At 48.3% G+C, this 21600-nt stretch overlaps 1 protein-coding gene across 1 annotated transcript in view; it reads left to right on the top strand.

The window, feature by feature from the left end:
* Positions 1-21600, top strand: part of LOC149436983 (G protein-coupled receptor 143-like) — a 41066-nt gene that overhangs the window by 11252 nt on the left and 8214 nt on the right. The window contains exons 4-5 of the mRNA XM_089661215.1: positions 14722-14811; positions 20818-20927. Of these exons, the coding sequence (XP_089517341.1) occupies positions 14722-14811; positions 20818-20927 (200 nt within the window). The remainder of the gene's footprint in view (positions 1-14721; positions 14812-20817; positions 20928-21600) is intronic.

The following is a 21600-nucleotide window of genomic DNA, read 5'->3' on the forward strand; positions in this document are numbered from 1 at the left end:
CTCCCTCCTTTTCGTCATCGGTGCTCCCTTCTCTTCGTCGTGGGAGCTCCAAAAGCAGAGAGGGGAGTACCAATAATGGAGAAAAGGGAGCACCGACGATGGGAGAGGGGGGAGCACAGGCGACGGAGAGGGGGGAGCACAGACGACGGAGAGGGGGGAGCACCGACGATGGTACAGGAGGGAGCACCAACAAAGGGTGTGGCTATGAGTGATGTCACCACCCCAGGCTTTAGCGGTGGTTGAGGGAACTCTCCCCTGCAGCTGCCGCTGGCTGACATGACGAGGATTTTGGCCACCCGGGGTACAGACGTATCAGACAATCTCAGGTCGGTGTGTAATGTGAGGGTCTCCATCACTGGATATACACTGGAAGGGGGGGGGGGGAGGGGGTACAGGAAGTTGCCTATCCCGACTCATCTAGAACCTTTCCCTACCTCTAGTCACTCTCCCTGCACTGACCTCTCCCAGAATCCACACCGAGCCTCGGAGCCAGGGGCTTAGATAGACTCTGCCTGACCCAAGATGGCCACCAGAGTCACATGGGGCAGAAATGTCCAACCAGATTGTTTCCCCGGAGATAACATATGATGTACGAGTCTGGAGCTCCTCCACCCCAATGACAATGTAATATCTGACAGATGTGTGAGTCCGGAGCTCCTCCACTCCAATGAAAATGTAATATCTGATGTACGAATTCGGAGCTCCTCCACTCCAATGACAATGTAATATCTGATGTACGAGTCCGGAGCTCCTCCACTCCAATGACAATGTAATATCTGATGTACGAATCCGGAGCTCCTCCACCCCAATGACAATGTAATATCTGATGTACGAATCCGGAGCTCCTCCACTCCAATGAAAATGTAATATCTGTACGAGTCCGGAGCTCCTCCAACCTAATGACAATGTAATATCTGTACGAGTACGGAACTCCTCCACTCCAATGACAATGTAATACCTGATGTACGATTCCGGAGCTCCTCCACCCCAATGACAATGTAATATCTGATGTACGAGTCCGGAGCTCCTCCACCCCAATGACAATATAATATCTGATGTACGAATCACGAGCTCCTCCACCCCAATGACAATGTAATATCTGATGTACGAGTCTGGAGCTCCTCCACCCCAATGACAATGTAATATCTGATGTACGAGTCTGGAGCTCCTCCACCCCAATGACAATGTAATATCTGATATACGAGTCCGGAGCTCCTCCACCCCAATGACAATGTAATATCTGATGTACAAGTCCGGAGCTCCTCCACTCCAATGACAATGTAATATCTGATGTACGAGTCCGGAGCTCCTCCACTCCAATGACAATATAATATCTTGTATACGAGTCCGGAGCTCCTCCACCCCAATGACAATGTAATATCTTGTATACGAGTCCGGAGCTCCTCCACCCCAATGACAATGTAATATTTGATGGACGAGTCCGGAGCTCCTCCACCCCAATGACAATGTAATATCTGATTTACGAGTCCGGAGCTCCTTCACCCTAATGACAATGTAATACCTGATGTACGATTCCGGAGCTCCTCCACCCCAATGACAATATCTGATGTACGAGTCCGGAGCTCCTCCACTCCAATGACAATGTAATATCTGATAGATGTACAATTCCGGAGCTCCTCCAACCCAATGACAATGTAATATATGATGTACGAGTCCGGAGCTCCTCCACTCCAATGACAATGTAATATCTAAAGTACGAGTCCGGAGCTCCTCCACTCCAATGACAATGTAATATCTGATGTACGAGTCCGGAGCTCCTCCACCCCAATGTCAATGTAATATCTGATGTACGATACTGGAGCTCCTCCACCCCAATGACAATGTAATATCTGTACGAGTCCGGAGCTCCTCCACCCCAATGACAATGAAATATCAGATGTACTATTCCGGATCTCCTCCACCCCAATAACAATGTAGTATCTGAAGTACAAGTCTCCGGAGCTCCTCCACCCAAATGACAATGTAATATGTGATGTACGAGTCCGGAGCTCCTCCACCCCAATGACAATGTAATATCTGTACGAGTCCGGAGCTCCTCCACCCAATGACAATGTAATATCTGATGTACGAGTCCGGAGCTCCTCCACCCAATGACAATGTAATATCTGATGTACGATTCCGGAGCTCCTTCACCCCATTGAAAATGGAATATCTGATGTACGAGTCCGGAGCTCCTCCACCCCAATGACAATGTAATATCTGTACCAGTCCGGAGCTCCTCCACCCCAATGACAATGTAATATCTGATGTACGATTCCGGAGCTCCTCCACCCCAATGACAACGTAATATCTGTACCAGTCCGGAGCTCCTCCACCCCGATATAAATGTAATATCTGATGTACGAATCCGGAGCTCCTCCACCCCAATGACAATGTAATATCTGTACCAGTCCGGAGCTCCTCCACCCCAATGACAATGTAATATCTGATGTACGATTCTGGAGCTCCTCCACCCCAATGACAATGGAATATCTGATGTACGAGTCCGGAGCTCCTCCACAGCAAAGACAATGTAATACCTGATGTACGAGTCCGGAGCTCCTCCACCCCAATGACAATGTAATATCTGATGTACGAGTCCGGAGCTCCTCCACCCCAATGAAAATGTAATATCTGATGTACGAGTCCGGAGCTCCTCCACCCCAATGACAATGTAATAACTGATGTACGAGTCCGGAGCTCCACCACCCCAATGTCAATGTAATATCTGATGTACGAGTCCGGAGCTCCTCCACCCGAATGACAATGTGATATCAGTACGATTCCGGAGCTCCTCCACCCCAGTGACAATGTAATATCAGATGTACGAGTCCGGAGCTCCTCCACCCCAATGACAATGTAATATCTGATGTACGAGTCCGGAGCTCCTCCACCCCAATGACAATGTAATATCTGATGTACGAGTCCGGAGTTCCTCCACCCCAATAAAAATGTAATATCTGATGTACCAGTCCGGAGCTCCTCCACCCCAATGACAATGTGATATCTGTACGATTCCGGAGCTCCTCCATCCCAATGACAATGTAATATCTGATGTACGAGTCCGGAGCTCCTCCACCCCAATAACAATGTAATATCTGATTTACGAGTCCGGAGCTCCTCCACCCCAATAACCATGTAATATCTGATTTACGAGTCCGGAGCTCCTCCACCCCAAAAACAATGTAATATCTGATTTACGAGTCCGGAGCTCCTCCACCCCAATAACAATGTAATATCTGATGTACGAGTCCGGAGCTCCTCCACCCCAATGACAATGTAATATCTGATGCACGATTCCGGAGCTCCTCCACCCCAATGGCAATGTAATATCTGATGCACGATTCCGGAGCTTCTCCACCCCAATGACAATGTAATATCTGATGCAAGAGTCCAGAGCTCCTCCACCCCAATGACAATGTAATATCTGATGTACGAGTCCGGAGCTCCTCCACCCCAATGACAGTGTAATATCTGATGTACGAGTCCGGAGCTCCTCCAACCCAATGACAATGTAATATCTGATAGATGTACGATTCCGGAGCTCCTCCACCCCAATGACAATGTAATATCTGATGTAAGATTCCGGAGCTCCTCCACCCCAATGACAATGTAATATCTGATGCACGAGTCCGGAGCTCCTCCACCCCAATGTCAATGTAATATCTGATGCACGAGTCCGGAGCTCCTCCACCTCAATGACAATGTAATATCTATACTAGTCCGGAGCTCCTCCACCCCAATGACAATGTAATATCTGTACAAGTCAGGAGCTCCTCCACCCCAATGACAATGTAATATCTGACAGATGTGTGAGTCCGGAGCTCCTCCACCCAATGACAATGTAATACCTGATGTACGAGCCTGGAGCTCCTCCACCCCAATGACAATATAATATTTGATGTACGAGTCCGGAGCTCCTCCACGCCAATGACAATGTAATATCTTATGTACGAGTCCGGAGCTCCTCCACCCCAATGACAATATAATATCTGATAATGCACGAGTCCGGAGCTCCTCCACCCCAATGACAATGTAATATCAGATGTACGAGTCCGGAGCTCCTCCACCCCAATGACAATGTGATATCTGATGTACGAGTCCGGAGCTCCTCCACCCCAATGACAATGTAATATCTGATTTACAAGTCCAGAGCTCCTCCTTCCCAATGACAATGTAATATCTGATGTACGATTCTGGAGCTCCTCCACCCCAATGACAATGTAATATCTGATGTACGAGTCCGGAGCTCCTCCACCCCAATGTCAATGTAATATCTGATGTACCAGTCCGGAGCTCCTCCACCCCAATGACAATGTAATATCTGATGTACCAGTCCGGAGCTCCACCACCCCAATGTCAATGTAATATCTGATGTACGAGTCCGGAGCTCCTCCACCCCAATGACAATGTAATATCTGATGTACGAGTCCGGAGTTCCTCCACCCCAATGACAATGGAATATCTGATGTATGAGTCCGGAGCTCCTCCACCCCAATGACAATGTAATATCCGATATACGAGTGCGGAGCTCCTCCACCCCAATGACAATGTAATATCCGATATACGAGTCCGGAGCTACTCCACCCCAATGACAATGTAATATCTGATGTACGAGTCCGGAGCTTCTCCACCCCAATGACGACAATGTAATATCTGATGTACGAGTCCGGAGCTCCTCCACCCCAATGACAATGTAATATCAGATGTACGAGTCCGGAGCTCCTCCACCCCAATGACAATGTAATATCTGATGTACGAGTCCGGAGCTCCTCCACCCCAATAACAATGTAATATCTGATTTACGAGTCCGGAGCTCCTCCACCCCAATAACAATGTAATATCTGATGTACGAGTCCGGAGCTCCTCCACCCCAATGACAATGTAATATCTGATGCACGATTCCGGAGCTCCTCCACCCCAATGGCAATGTAATATCTGATGCACGATTCCGGAGCTCCTCCACCCCAATGACAGTGTAATATCTGATGTACGAGTCCGGAGCTCCTCCAACCCAATGACAATGTAATATCTGATAGATGTACGATTCCGGAGCTCCTCCACCCCAATGACAATGTAATATCTGATGTAAGATTCCGGAGCTCCTCCACCCCAATGACAATGTAATATCTGATGCACGAGTCCGGAGCTCCTCCACCCCAATGTCAATGTAATATCTGATGCACGAGTCCGGAGCTCCTCCACCTCAATGACAATGTAATATCTATACTAGTCCGGAGCTCCTCCACCCCAATGACAATGTAATATCTGTACAAGTCAGGAGCTACTCCACCCCAATGACAATGTAATATCTGACAGATGTGTGAGTCCGGAGCTCCTCCACCCAATGACAATGTAATACCTGATGTACGAGCCTGGAGCTCCTCCACCCCAATGACAATGTAATATCTTATGTACGAGTCCGGAGCTCCTCCACCCCAATGACAATATAATATCTGATAATGCACGAGTCCGGAGCTCCTCCACCCCAATGACAATGTAATATCAGATGTACGAGTCCGGAGCTCCTCCACCCCAATGACAATGTGATATCTGATGTACGAGTCCGGAGCTCCTCCACCCCAATGACAATGTAATATCAGTACGATTCCGGAGCTCCTCCACCCCAGTGACAATGTAATATCTGATGTACGAGTCCGGAGCTCCTCCACCCCAATGACAATGTAATATCTGATTTACAAGTCCAGAGCTCCTCCTTCCCAATGACAATGTAATATCTGATGTACGATTCTGGAGCTCCTCCACCCCAATGACAATGTAATATCTGATGTACGAGTCCGGAGCTCCTCCACCCCAATGTCAATGTAATATCTGATGTACCAGTCCGGAGCTCCTCCACCCCAATGACAATGTAATATCTGATGTACCAGTCCGGAGCTCCACCACCCCAATGTCAATGTAATATCTGATGTACGAGTCCGGAGCTCCTCCACCCCAATGACAATGTAATATCTGATGTACGAGTCCGGAGTTCCTCCACCCCAATGACAATGGAATATCTGATGTATGAGTCCGGAGCTCCTCCACCCCAATGACAATGTAATATCCGATATACGAGTGCGGAGCTCCTCCACCCCAATGACAATGTAATATCCGATATACGAGTCCGGAGCTACTCCACCCCAATGACAATGTAATATCTGATGTACGAGTCCGGAGCTTCTCCACCCCAATGACGACAATGTAATATCTGATGTACGAGTCCGGAGCTCCTCCACCCCAATGACAATGTAATATCAGATGTACGAGTCCGGAGCTCCTCCACCCCAATGACAATGTAATATCTGATGTACGAGTCCGGAGCTCCTCCACCCCAATAACAATGTAATATCTGATTTACGAGTCCGGAGCTCCTCCACCCCAATAACAATGTAATATCTGATGTACGAGTCCGGAGCTCCTCCACCCCAATGACAATGTAATATCTGATGCACGATTCCGGAGCTCCTCCACCCCAATGGCAATGTAATATCTGATGCACGATTCCGGAGCTCCTCCACCCCAATGACAGTGTAATATCTGATGTACGAGTCCGGAGCTCCTCCAACCCAATGACAATGTAATATCTGATAGATGTACGATTCCGGAGCTCCTCCACCCCAATGACAATGTAATATCTGATGTAAGATTCCGGAGCTCCTCCACCCCAATGACAATGTAATATCTGATGCACGAGTCCGGAGCTCCTCCACCCCAATGTCAATGTAATATCTGATGCACGAGTCCGGAGCTCCTCCACCTCAATGACAATGTAATATCTATACTAGTCCGGAGCTCCTCCACCCCAATGACAATGTAATATCTGTACAAGTCAGGAGCTACTCCACCCCAATGACAATGTAATATCTGACAGATGTGTGAGTCCGGAGCTCCTCCACCCAATGACAATGTAATACCTGATGTACGAGCCTGGAGCTCCTCCACCCCAATGACAATGTAATATCTTATGTACGAGTCCGGAGCTCCTCCACCCCAATGACAATATAATATCTGATAATGCACGAGTCCGGAGCTCCTCCACCCCAATGACAATGTAATATCAGATGTACGAGTCCGGAGCTCCTCCACCCCAATGACAATGTGATATCTGATGTACGAGTCCGGAGCTCCTCCACCCCAATGACAATGTAATATCTGATTTACAAGTCCAGAGCTCCTCCTTCCCAATGACAATGTAATATCTGATGTACGATTCTGGAGCTCCTCAACCCCAATGACAATGTAATATCTTATGTACGATTCTGGAGCTCCTCCACCCCAATGACAATGTAATATCTGATGTACGAGTCCGGAGCTCCTCCACCCCAATAACAATGTAATATCTGATAGATGTACCAGTCCGGAGCTCCTCCACCCCAATGACAATGTAATATCTGATGTACGATTCTGGAGCTCCTCCACCCCAATGACAATGTAATATCTGATGTACGATTCCGGAGCTCCTCCACCCCAATGACAATGTAATATCTGATGTACGAGTCCGGAGCTCCTCCACCCCAATGACAATGTAATATCTGATGTACGAGTCCGGAGCTCCTCCTTCCCAATGACAATGTAATATCTGATGTACGAGTCCGGAGCTCCTCCACCCCAATGACAATGTAATATCTGATAGATGTACGAGTCCGGAGCTCCTCCATCACAATGACAATGTAATATCTGATGTACGAGTCCGGAGCTCCTCCACCCCAATGACAATATCTGATGTACGAGTCCGGAGCTCCTCCACTCCAATGACAATGTAATATCTGATAGATGTACGATTCCGGAGCTCCTCCAACCCAATGACAATGTAATATATGATGTACGAGTCCGGAGCTCCTCCACCCCAATGTCAATGTAATATCTGATGTACGATACTGGAGCTCCTCCACCCCAATGACAATGAAATATCAGATGTACTATTCCGGATCTCCTCCACCCCAATAACAATGTAGTATCTGAAGTACAAGTCCGGAGCTCCTCCACCACAATGACAATGTAATATCTGATGTACGAGTCCGGAGCTCCTCCACCACAATGACAATGTAATATCTGATGTACGATTCTGGAGCTCCTCCACCCCAATGACAATGTAATATCTTATGTACGATTCTGGAGCTCCTCCACCCCAATGACAATGTAATATCAGATGTACTATTCCGGATCTCCTCCACCCCAATAACAATGTAATATCTGATAGATGTACGAGTCCAGCGCTCCTCCATCCCAATGTCAATGTAATATCTGATGTACGAGTCTGGAGCTCCTCCACCCAAATGACAATATCTGATGTACGAGTCCGGAGCTCCTCCACTCCAATGACAATGTAATATCTGTACGAGTCCGGAGCTCCTCCACCCCAATGACAATGTAATATCTGTACGAGTCCGGAGCTCCTCCACCCCAATGACAATGAAATATCAGATGTACGAGTCCGGATCTCCTCCACCCCAATGTCAATGTAATATCTGATGTACGATTCCGGAGCTCCTTCACCCCATTGAAAATGGAATATCTGATGTACGAGTCCGGAGCTCCTCCACCCCAATGACAATGTAATATCTGATAGATGTACGATTCCGGAGCTCCTCCCCCCCCCCCCCCCCAAATAAATGTAATATCTGATGTACGAGTCCGGAGCTCCTCCACCCCAATGTCAATGTAATATCTGTACCAGTCCGGAGCTCCTCCACCCCAATGACAATGTAATATCTGATAGATGAATGATTCCGGAGCTCCTCCACCCAATGACAATGTAATATCTGTACGAGTCCGGAGCTCCTCCACCCAATGACAATGTAATCTGATGTACGAGTCCGGAGCTCCTCCACCCCAATGACAATGTAATATCTGATGTACGAGTCCGGAGCTCCTCCACCCCAATGACAATGTAATATCTGATGTAAGATTCCGGAGCTCCTCCACCCCAATGACAATGTAATATCTGATGTACGAGTCCGGAGCTCCTCCACCCCAATGTCAATGTAATATCTGATGTACCAGTCCGGAGCTCCACCACCCCAATGTCAATGTAATATCTGATGTACGAGTCCGGAGCTCCTCCACCCCAATGACAATGTAATATCTAAAGTACGAGTCCGGAGCTCCTCCACCCCAATGACAATGGAATATCTGATGTTCGAGTCTGGAGCTCCTCCACCCCAATGACAATGTAATATCCGATATACGAGTGCGGAGCTCCTCCACCCCAATGACAATGTAATATCCGATATACGAGTCCGGAGCTACTCCACCCCAATGACAATGTAATATCTGATGTAAGATTCCGGAGCTCCTCCACCCCAATGACAATGTAATATCTGATGTACGAGTCCGGAGCTCCTCCACCCCAATGTCAATGTAATATCTGATGTACCAGTCCGGAGCTCCTCCACCCCAATGACAATGTAATATCTGATGTACCAGTCCGGAGCTCCACCACCCCAATGTCAATGTAATATCTGATGTACGAGTCCGGAGCTCCTCCACCCCAATGACAATGTAATATCTGATGTACGAGTCCGGAGTTCCTCCACCCCAATGACAATGGAATATCTGATGTATGAGTCCGGAGCTCCTCCACCCCAATGACAATGTAATATCCGATATACGAGTGCGGAGCTCCTCCACCCCAATGACAATGTAATATCCTTATACGAGTCCGGAGCTACTCCACCCCAATGACAATGTAATATCTGATGTACGAGTCCGGAGCTTCTCCACCCCAATGACGACAATGTAATATCTGATGTACGAGTCCGGAGCTCCTCCACCCCAATGACAATGTAATATCAGATGTACGAGTCCGGAGCTCCTCCACCCCAATGACAATGTAATATCTGATGTACGAGTCCGGAGCTCCTCCACCCCAATAACAATGTAATATCTGATTTACGAGTCCGGAGCTCCTCCACCCCAACAACCATGTAATATCTGATTTACGAGTCCGGAGCTCCTCCACCCCAATAACAATGTAATATCTGATGTACGAGTCCGGAGCTCCTCCACCCCAATGACAATGTAATATCTGATGCACGATTCCGGAGCTCCTCCACCCCAATGGCAATGTAATATCTGATGCACGATTCCGGAGCTTCTCCACCCCAATGACAATGTAATATCTGATGTACGAGTCCGGAGCTCCTCCACCCCAATGACAGTGTAATATCTGATGTACGAGTCCGGAGCTCCTCCAACCCAATGACAATGTAATATCTGATAGATGTACGATTCCGGAGCTCCTCCACCCCAATGACAATGTAATATCTGATGTAAGATTCCGGAGCTCCTCCACCCCAATGACAATGTAATATCTGATGCACGAGTCCGGAGCTCCTCCACCCCAATGTCAATGTAATATCTGATGCACGAGTCCGGAGCTCCTCCACCTCAATGACAATGTAATATCTATACTAGTCCGGAGCTCCTCCACCCCAATGACAATGTAATATCTGTACAAGTCAGGAGCTCCTCCACCCCAATGACAATGTAATATCTGACAGATGTGTGAGTCCGGAGCTCCTCCACCCAATGACAATGTAATACCTGATGTACGAGCCTGGAGCTCCTCCACCCCAATGACAATATAATATTTGATGTACGAGTCCGGAGCTCCTCCACGCCAATGACAATGTAATATCTTATGTACGAGTCCGGAGCTCCTCCACCCCAATGACAATATAATATCTGATAATGCACGAGTCCGGAGCTCCTCCACCCCAATGACAATGTAATATCAGATGTACGAGTCCGGAGCTCCTCCACCCCAATGACAATGTGATATCTGATGTACGAGTCCGGAGCTCCTCCACCCCAATGACAATGTAATATCTGATTTACAAGTCCAGAGCTCCTCCTTCCCAATGACAATGTAATATCTGATGTACGATTCTGGAGCTCCTCAACCCCAATGACAATGTAATATCTTATGTACGATTCTGGAGCTCCTCCACCCCAATGACAATGTAATATCAGATGTACGAGTCTGGAGCTCCTCCACCCCAATAACAATGTAATATCTGATAGATGTACCAGTCCGGAGCTCCTCCACCCCAATGACAATGTAATATCTGATGTACGATTCTGGAGCTCCTCCACCCCAATGACAATGTAATATCTGATGTACGATTCCGGAGCTCCTCCACCCCAATGACAATGTAATATCTGATGTACGAGTCCGGAGCTCCTCCACCCCAATGACAATGTAATATCTGATGTACGAGTCCGGAGCTCCTCCTTCCCAATGACAATGTAATATCTGATGTACGAGTCCGGAGCTCCTCCACCCCAATGACAATGTAATATCTGATAGATGTACGAGTCCGGAGCTCCTCCATCACAATGACAATGTAATATCTGATGTACGAGTCCGGAGCTCCTCCACCCCAATGACAATATCTGATGTACGAGTCCGGAGCTCCTCCACTCCAATGACAATGTAATATCTGATAGATGTACGATTCCGGAGCTCCTCCAACCCAATGACAATGTAATATATGATGTACGAGTCCGGAGCTCCTCCACCCCAATGTCAATGTAATATCTGATGTACGATACTGGAGCTCCTCCACCCCAATGACAATGAAATATCAGATGTACTATTCCGGATCTCCTCCACCCCAATAACAATGTAGTATCTGAAGTACAAGTCCGGAGCTCCTCCACCCCAATGACAATGTAATATCTGATGTACGAGTCCGGAGCTCCTCCACCACAATGACAATGTAATATCTTATGTACGATTCTGGAGCTCCTCCACCCCAATGACAATGTAATATCAGATGTACTATTCCGGATCTCCTCCACCCCAATAACAATGTAATATCTGATAGATGTACGAGTCCAGAGCTCCTCCATCCCAATGTCAATGTAATATCTGATGTACGAGTCTGGAGCTCCTCCACCCAAATGACAATATCTGATGTACGAGTCCGGAGCTCCTCCACTCCAATGACAATGTAATATCTGTACGAGTCCGGAGCTCCTCCACCCCAATGACAATGAAATATCAGATGTACGAGTCCGGATCTCCTCCACCCCAATGTCAATGTAATATCTGATGTACGATTCCGGAGCTCCTTCACCCCATTGAAAATGGAATATCTGATGTACGAGTCCGGAGCTCCTCCACCCCAATGACAATGTAATATCTGATAGATGTACGATTCCGGAGCTCCTCCCCCCCCCCCCCCCCAAATAAATGTAATATCTGATGTACGAGTCCGGAGCTCCTCCACCCCAATGTCAATGTAATATCTGTACCAGTCCGGAGCTCCTCCACCCCAATGACAATGTAATATCTGATAGATGAATGATTCCGGAGCTCCTCCACCCAATGACAATGTAATATCTGTACGAGTCCGGAGCTCCTCCACCCAATGACAATGTAATCTGATGTACGAGTCCGGAGCTCCTCCACCCCAATGACAATGTAATATCTGATGTACGAGTCCGGAGCTCCTCCACCCCAATGACAATGTAATATCTGATGTAAGATTCCGGAGCTCCTCCACCCCAATGACAATGTAATATCTGATGTACCAGTCCGGAGCTCCACCACCCCAATGTCAATGTAATATCTGATGTACGAGTCCGGAGCTCCTCCACCCCAATGACAATGTAATATCTAAAGTACGAGTCCGGAGCTCCTCCACCCCAATGACAATGGAATATCTGATGTTCGAGTCCGGAGCTCCTCCACCCCAATGACAATGTAATATCCGATATACGAGTGCGGAGCTCCTCCACCCCAATGACAATGTAATATCCGATATACGAGTCCGGAGCTACTCCACCCCAATGACAATGTAATATCTGATGTAAGATTCCGGAGCTCCTCCACCCCAATGTCAATGTAATATCTGATGTACCAGTCCGGAGCTCCTCCACCCCAATGACAATGTAATATCTGATGTACAAGTCCGGAGCTCCACCACCCCAATGTCAATGTAATATCCTATATACGAGTCCGGAGCTCCTCCACCCCAATGACAATGTAATATCTGATGTAAGATTCCGGAGCTCCTCCACCCCAATGTCAATGTAATATCTGATGTACCAGTCCGGAGCTCCTCCACCCCAATGACAATGTAATATCTGATGTACAAGTCCGGAGCTCCACCACCCCAATGACAATGGAATATCTGATGTATGAGTCCGGAGCTCTTCCACCCCAATGACAATGTAATATCCGATATACGAGTGCGGAGCTCCTCCACCCCAATGACAATGTAATATCCGATATACGAGTCCGGAGCTACTCCACCCCAATGACAATGTAATATCTGATGTACGAGTCCGGAGCTTCTCCACCCCAATGACGACAATGTAATATCTGATGTACGAGTCCGGAGCTCCTCCACCCCAATGACAATGTAATATCTGATGTACGAGTCCGGAGCTCCTCCACCCCAATGACAATGTAATATCTGATGTACGAGTATGGAGCTCCTCCACCCCAATGACAATGTAATATCTTTACCAGTCCGGAGCTACTCCACCCCAATGACAATGTAATATCTGATGTACGAGTCCGGAGCTCCTCCACACCAATGACAATGTAATATCTGATGTACGAGTCCGGAGCTCCTCCACCCCAATGACAATGTAGTATCTGATGTACGTGTCCGGAGCTCCTCCACCCCAATGACAATGAAGTATCTGATGTACGAGTCCGGAGCTCCTCCACCCCAATGACAATGTAATATCTGATGTACGAGTCCGGAGCTCCTCCATCCCAATGACAATGTAATATCTGATGTACGAGTCCGGAGCTCCTCCACCCGAATGAGAATGCAATATCTGTACGAGTCCGGAGCTCCTCCACCCCAATGACAATGTAATATCTGATGTGCGAGTCCGGAGCTCCTCCACCCCAATGACAATGTAATGCCTGATAGATGTACTAGTCCGGAGCTCCTCCACCCCAATGACAATATAATAACTGTTGTACGAGTCCGGAGCGCCTCCACCACAACCACAATGTAATATCTGATAGATGTACGAGTCCGGAGTTCCTCCACCCCAATGACAATGTAATATCTGATGTACGAGTCCGGAGCTCCTCCACCCCAATGACAGTGTAATAACTGATGTACGAGTCTGGAGCTCCTCCACCCCAATGACAGTGTAATATCTGATGTACGAGTCCGGAGCTCCTCCACCCCAATGACAGTGTAATATCTGATGTATGAGTCCGGAGCTCCTCCACCCCAATGACAATGTAATATCTGATGTACGAGTCCGGAGTTCCTCCACCACAACGACTATGTAATATCTGATGTACGAGTCCGGAGCTCCTCCACCACAACGACTATGTAATATCTGATGTACGAGTCCGGAGTTCCTCCACCACAACGACTATGTAATATCTGATGTACGAGTCCGGAGCTCCTCCACCACAACGACTATGTAATATCTGATGTACGAGTCCGGAGTTCCTCCACCCCAATGACAATGTAATCCCTCACCCCTCAACAGCTGTAATGTGGACAATTCCATCAAATCTTTGGGCAGCTCCCTGTTTTATACAACTTATGTCCAAGGAGGGGAACATGGATGGAAGAGGTTCCACCACCACACTCCTATATCATGCGTGTCCTCCAGCTTGCCTAGAAAGAAATGTTGAAGTTATTGTCATGTGTTCAGATCTGACCGGAATGTTGTTCTATGTCCCGTGTCCCCATTATGTGTAGATGTTGTTGTGTCTTCTCTGCTCAGGTTTGGAAGACTGTTGACGTTCTTGTGTTGGGGAGCTTCTAGCCTCATGGTCCTCCATGGCCTCCTCATGATGATCCCATCTGAACAAAGGTAAGTAGGATCTCTAGAGCAGCCCTTCTCAGCCAATGGTTCCATGGAGTTCCTCCAGAGTTTGTAGGGGTTCCCAGAGCAATGAGCCATTTTAGCCACTCAGGTTCCCACTGACACTATGGATCTTTGAAGCTAAGGGGGTTCTGAATTGTGAGTTGTAGAGTTAGTCCTTTTAGTGGGGGGTTCTCTGAACCCTGAAAGTTATTTCAAGGGTTCCTCCATGGTAGGAAGGTCGGGGAAGGCTGCTCTAGTCATTAATATGTATTGCTTTTTTATGAAGGCACCAAATTGAAAGTTCTTTCTATAGACGGCAATACTGTACTAACATGCGTGTTCTTGTGGACACATGCCTGATGAAGGGTTCCTGCTGGGGTCACATGCCTGATGAAGGGGTCCTGCAGGGGTCACATGGCTGATGAAGGGGTCCTGCGGGGGTCACATGCCTGATGAAGGGGTCCTGCGGGGGTCACATGGCTGATGAAGGGGTTTTGCGAGACTCCAAAGCGTTGCCTTGCTGTAACTATCTGATCATTAAACCTTTTGGACCCATACTGGGGATCCTCGGCATGCCGGTGACATTCTCCCTTCTTGTGAATCTGAGAATAACAGGGGTCTCCAAACTATGGTCTTCCAGGTGTTGAACTGCAAGTCCCATGAGGCCTTCAAGACTCTGATAGCCACAGGCAAGGCTCACAGGCATGATGGGACTTGTAGTACCTCAAAAGCTTGAAGGCCATAGTTTGAAGACCCCAGACTTAAAGCATAGCTACCTGATTTTGAGGAACTGTCCCTGCTGTTGAACAAAGTCCCTCTGTCCTTATTTGTCCTTCGTTTGGTCTGATCTATAAAACACATTTTTTATCTTTCAAAAAGCGTTTCTCAGCGATAGACTGAGAAGACAGATGCCATAGACTAGAAGATGGACAAAGTAGAAGACAGACGCCATGGTCTAGAAGATGGACAAAGGAGAAGACAGACGCCATGGTCTAGAAGATGGACAAAGGAGAAGACAGACGCCATGGTCTAGAAGATGGACAAAGGAGAAGACAGACGCCATGGTCTACTCTAGAAGATGGACAAAGGAGTAGAAGATGGACAAAGGAGAAGACAGACGCCATGATCTATGAGATGGACAAAGGAGAAGACAGACCCCATGGTCTATGAGATGGACAGACCCCGTGGTCTATGAGATGGACAGACCCCGTGGTCTATGAGATGGACAGACCCCGTGGTCTATGAGATGGACAGACCCCGTGGTCTATGAGATGGACAGACCCCGTGGTCTAAGAGATGGACAAAGGAGAAGACAGGCTCCATGGTCTAGAAGATGGACAAAGGAGAAGACAGACACCATGGTCTAGAAGATGGACAAAGGAGAAGACAGGCTCCATGGTCTAGAAGATGGACAAAGGAGAAGACAGGCTCCATGGTCTAGAAGATGGACAAAGGAGAAGACAGACACCATGGTCTAGAAGATGGACAAAGGAGAAGACAGGCTCCATGGTCTAGAAGATGGACAAAGGAGAAGACAGGCTCCATGGTCTAGAAGATGGACAAAGGAGAAGACAGACACCATGGTCTAGAAGATGGACAAAGGAGAAGACAGGCTCCATGGTCTAGAAGATGGACAAAGGAGAAGACAGGCTCCATGGTCTAGAACAGGGGTCTCCAAATTATGGTCTTCCAGGTGTTGAGGAACTGCAAGTCCCATGAGGCCTTCAAGACTCTGATAGCCACAGGCAAGACTCACAGAGGCATGATGGGACTTGTAGTACTTCAACAGCTGGGGGGCCATAGTTTGGAGACCCCTGATTTAAAGCATAGGTCTCTGATCTTTAAGGGGGTGTGTCTTATGCCTACGTACTTTTGGTAATAGGTGTCCCTCGTTCCCTCCCAGAAGTTGTCCGGTGTGCTGAAAGTAGAAGTAAAGGGGTGGAGTGGGGAGGGATTAGACACCCCTGTCAGGTGTTTAGTGCCTCCAATAGGGAGATTCCCCCTCTCTATTATGGACTTTGGGTTGTCCCCAGAACAGGAATCTTCCAATGGGGACACTAGTTCTGGGATTCTTGCACTCTGGAGGGATTTCCTTCCACTTCCTGTTTTGGCTATGAGACAGGAGGTGAAGGGAAATCTCCCCAATGGGGACACAGATGGCAAACAACCTTTTAAAGGGTTTATAAACCGCCCCCCACCACCACCACCCCAAAATGGGGGCAAACGTTCAGCTCTACTCTGACTGGTAATATAAAAGGGGTGCAGAGTCAGAGATTTTCAGTATAGTAAGCAGGGGCAGACTGACAACTCATGGGGGCCCCCGGGCAATAGGGGATCATGGGGCCCCTGTGTCCTTGCCCAAACTTAAAAAAAGTCTGTGAAAAAGGTACCAGGGGCATCTCATGGGGTCCCCTACTGACCCTGGGCCCTTGGGCAGTGCCTGAGTTTCCAAATGGTCAGTCTGCCCCTGGTAGTAAGCTGTATTTTTGTGGTGCGTCACATGTCCCCCCCCCCCCCCCCAAAAAATAAAATATTTTCTGTAGAAAACACACTATAGACTGTTTGTTCAAGTGATCAAAAGTGTTGTGGACACGAGGGGGGATCTCTGTGCGCTCTGTATGACGTCTCCGCCCTGACTCGGATTTCGTACATAAAGAATGGCAGTTGGTGGTAGAAAATGTCAGTCGGAGCCTCTAACTATCATTGGTAAGACAAGCGGGAGGTGAATGTATATCTCGTGGGTGGGTGACATGGAGTGTCAGATGGAGGCAGTCACATCTCCTTGGTCAGTAGGGGGCAGTATAGGAATAGAATGATGAGGAATGCGGGGAATCGATCCCGGAGAACGCAGGGAAGATCGATACAACGTATGGCCAAATGTACATTGTATGAGAAGATGGGGCTCAGGTGTCTCTGTGATGTGCGGACGCAGCGCCCCCTCCAGGTTACTGCCTTCGTTCTCTGTACAATGTATGGGACTGCGGTGTGAACTCTCCGTGATTTCTGGATCGTCCTCGTCTCCGGAGTGAACGCTCCTGTGTGGATGTTTCAGCTGTTGAAGCGACCTGGAAATCTAAGTTCAGCCTTTTGGCGGCATGTGTGTATCAGTGGTGTCAGTGGACGCAATAACCCCCAGCATTGGTATCAGTGGACGCAATAATAACCCCCAACATTGGTATCAGTGGACGCAATAATAACCCCCAACATTGGTGTCAGTGGAGGCAATAATAACCCCCAGCATTGGTATCAGTGGACGCAATAATAACCCCCAACATTGGTGTCAGTGGAGGCAATAATAACCCCCAGCATTGGTGTCAGTGGATGCAATAATAACCCCCAGCATTGGTGTCAGTGGATGCAATAATAACCCCCAGCATTGGTGTCAGTGGATGCAATAATAACCCCCAGCATTGGTGTCAGTGGATGCAATAATAACCCCCAACATTGGTGTCAGTGAAGGCAATAATAACCCCCAGCATTGGTGTCAGTGGATGCCTTAACCCCAAACATTGGTGTCAGTGGAGGCAATAATAACCCCCAACATTGGTGTCAGTGGAGGCAATAATAACCCCCAGCTTTGGTGTCAGTGGCAGTATTATGTCCCCTCTCTCCCTATTGGGGGTCAGTGGCGGTATTGTGTCCCCTCCCTCCATATTGGGGGTCAGTGGCGGTATTGTGTCCCCTCCCTCCCTATTGGGGGTCAGTGGCGGTATTATGTCCCCTCTCTCCCTATTGGGGGTCAGTGGCGGTATTGTGTCCCCTCCCTCCATATTGGGGGTCAGTGGCGGTATTGTGTCCCCTCCCTCCCTATTGGGGGTCAGTGGCGGTATTGTGTCCCCTCCCTCCCTATTGGGGGTCAGTGGCGGTATTGTGTCCCCTCCCTATTGGGGGTCAGTGGTGGTATTATGTCCCCTCCCTCCCTATTGGGGGTCAGTGGCGGTATTGTGTCCCCTCCCTATTGGGGGTCAGTGGCGGTATTGTGTCCCCTCCCTATTGGGGGTCAGTGGCGGTATTATGGGTCAGTGGCGGTATTGTGTCCCCTCCCTATTGGGGGTCAGTGGTGGTATTATGTCCCCTCCCTCCACATTGGGGGTCAGTGGCGGTATTATGTCCCCTCCCTCCACATTGGGGGTCAGTGGCGGTATTAGGTCCCCTCCCTCCATATTGGGGGTCAGTGGCGGTATTGTGTCCCCTCCCTCCATATTGGGGGGTCAGTGGCGGTATTGTGTCTCCTCCCTCCATATTGGGGGTCAGTGTCAGTATTAATGCCTGAGATGAAATGTCGGGTGTGCCCCCTCCCCCACTTCTCCATATAACAGACAGTGCAATCTGCGCCTGCTGAACACACACAACCCCGTGTCTGTCTTCTGTAATATCTGTAAAGGAGGAGGAATCTGTGCGATGTGCCGGATCTGGCAGGAGACATGACTGGGACTTTGTATGTGATTAGTTGTGGAACGTGAGCCCATATCCGCTCAGCTCTCAGCAGCCCCATCCATCCATCCCGATGGAGCGGCTCAGGCCGGGGGGCGGGGCTCTCCTAGCATGTCCTGGCAGCCTCTGAGAAGCAGGGAAACTCCAACGGAACCGCCTCCGGAGTCACGGAACAAATGACTCGCTGGACGTTTGCTGCAATAATCACCTTCAATCCAGAGGTATTCCCCTGCAACATTCTTTTCTGCCACTAGATGTCCTCAGTCTGATGGCCGCCATTGTTCAATCCACATCCTCTGAGCCCAGGTCATCCTGGACCCGCCCCCAGCCTGTGACTGTGAGGTGAAAGGTGAAGCAGGTCCTCGCTCTCACTCTGCTCTCTCCTCCTGTCTGCGTGCTGCTAATTAACCCATCTCCCTATTGTCACCTGTCCCATTTGTATGTTCTATGTATTGATGAGCTGTATTATATATTGATGAGCTGTATTATATATTGATGAGCTGTGGGATGTATTGATGAGCTGTATTATATATTGATGAGCTGTGGCATATATTGATGAGCTGTGGTATGTATTGATGAGCTGTATTATATATTGATGAGCTGTATTATATATTGATGAGCTGTATTATATATTGATGAGCTGTGGGATGTATTGATGAGCTGTGGTATGTATTGATGAGCTGTGGTATGTATTGATGAGCTGTGGTATGTATTGATGAGCTGTATTATATATTGATGAGCTGTGGTATGTATTGATGAGCTGTATTATATATTGATGAGCTGTGGTATGTATTGATGAGCTGTATTATATATTGATGAGCTGTGGTATGTATTGATGAGCTGTATTATATATTGATGAGCTGTATTATATATTGATGAGCTGTATTATATATTGATGAGCTATATTGATGAGCTGTGGTATATATTGATGAGCTGTATTATATATTGATGAGCTGTGGCATATATTGATGAGCTGTGGCATATATTGATGAGCTGTGGTATGTATTGATGAGCTGTATTATATATTGATGAGCTGTGGTATATATTGATGAGCTGTGGCATGTATTGATGTGCTATATTATGTATTGATGAGCTGTATTATGTATTGATGAGCTGTGGTATGTATTGCTGAGCTGTATTATATATTGATGAGCTGTGGGATGTATTGCTGAGCTGTATTATATATTGATGAGCTGTGGGATGTATTGCTGAGCTGTATTATATATTGATGAGCTGTGGGATGTATTGCTGAGCTGTATTATATATTGATGAGCTGTGGGATGTATTGCTGAGCTGTATTCTATATTGATGAGCTGTATTATATATTGATGAGCTGTGGCATATATTGATGAGCTGTGGTATGTATTGATGAGCTGTGGTATGTATTGATGAGCTGTATTATATATTGATGAGCTGTGGTATGTATTGATGAGCTGTATTATATATTGATGAGCTGTGGCATGTATTGATGAGCTGTGGGATGTATTGATGAGCTGTGGTATGTATTGATGAGCTGTATTATATATTGATGAGCTGTGCCTCTGTGAGATGTGTACTGAGCCTGTCTCGTGTTCCCAGGTGTGACTCTACACAAGGCCTTGTGCTGTTCCATGATGTGGCCCTGTACATCCCTCTGCTCCTTGCGCTCCTCGGGAGCCCCGTCCTGCTGAGAAGAGCCGTGGTGAGCGGTAAGAGAGCTCCTCTGTAATGGAGCAGATGTGGAGTGCGGCCCCCGTCCCGGTGTGAGTGCGGCCCCCGTCCCGGTGTGAGTGCAGGCCCCCGTCCCGGTGTGAGTGCAGGCCCCCGTCCCGGTGTGAGTGCAGGCCCCCGTCCCGGTGTGAGTGCAGGCCCCCGTCCCGGTGTGAGTGCAGGCCCCCGTCCCGGTGTGAGTGCAGGCCCCCGTCCCGGTGTGAGTGCAGGCCCCCGTCCGTCCGTCCCTGAATCACACGGACAGTCTGTCCGTCCCTGAATCACACGGACCGCCTGTCCGTCCCTAAATCACACGGACCGCCTGTCCTTTCATAAATCACACGGACCGTCTGTCCGTCCCTGAATCACACGGACCGTCTGTCCGTCCCTGAATCACACGGACCGTCTGTCCGTCCCTGAATCACACGGACCGCCTGTCCGTCCCTGAATCACACGGACCGTCTGTCCGTCCCTAAATCACACGGACCGCCTGTCCTTTCATAAATCACACGGACCGTCTGTCCGTCCCTGAATCACACGGACCGTCTGTCCGTCCCTGAATCACACGGACCGTCTGTCCGTCCCTGAATCACACGGACCGTCTGTCCGTCCCTGAATCACACGGACCGTCTGTCCGTCCCTGAATCACACGGACCGCCTGTCCGTCCCTGA

The sequence above is a fragment of the Staurois parvus genome, unplaced genomic scaffold, assembly GCF_062004578.1.
Source record: "Staurois parvus isolate SC_StPar_1 unplaced genomic scaffold, SC_StPar_1.0 ptg001327l, whole genome shotgun sequence".
Taxonomy (NCBI): Eukaryota; Metazoa; Chordata; class Amphibia; order Anura; family Ranidae; genus Staurois; species Staurois parvus.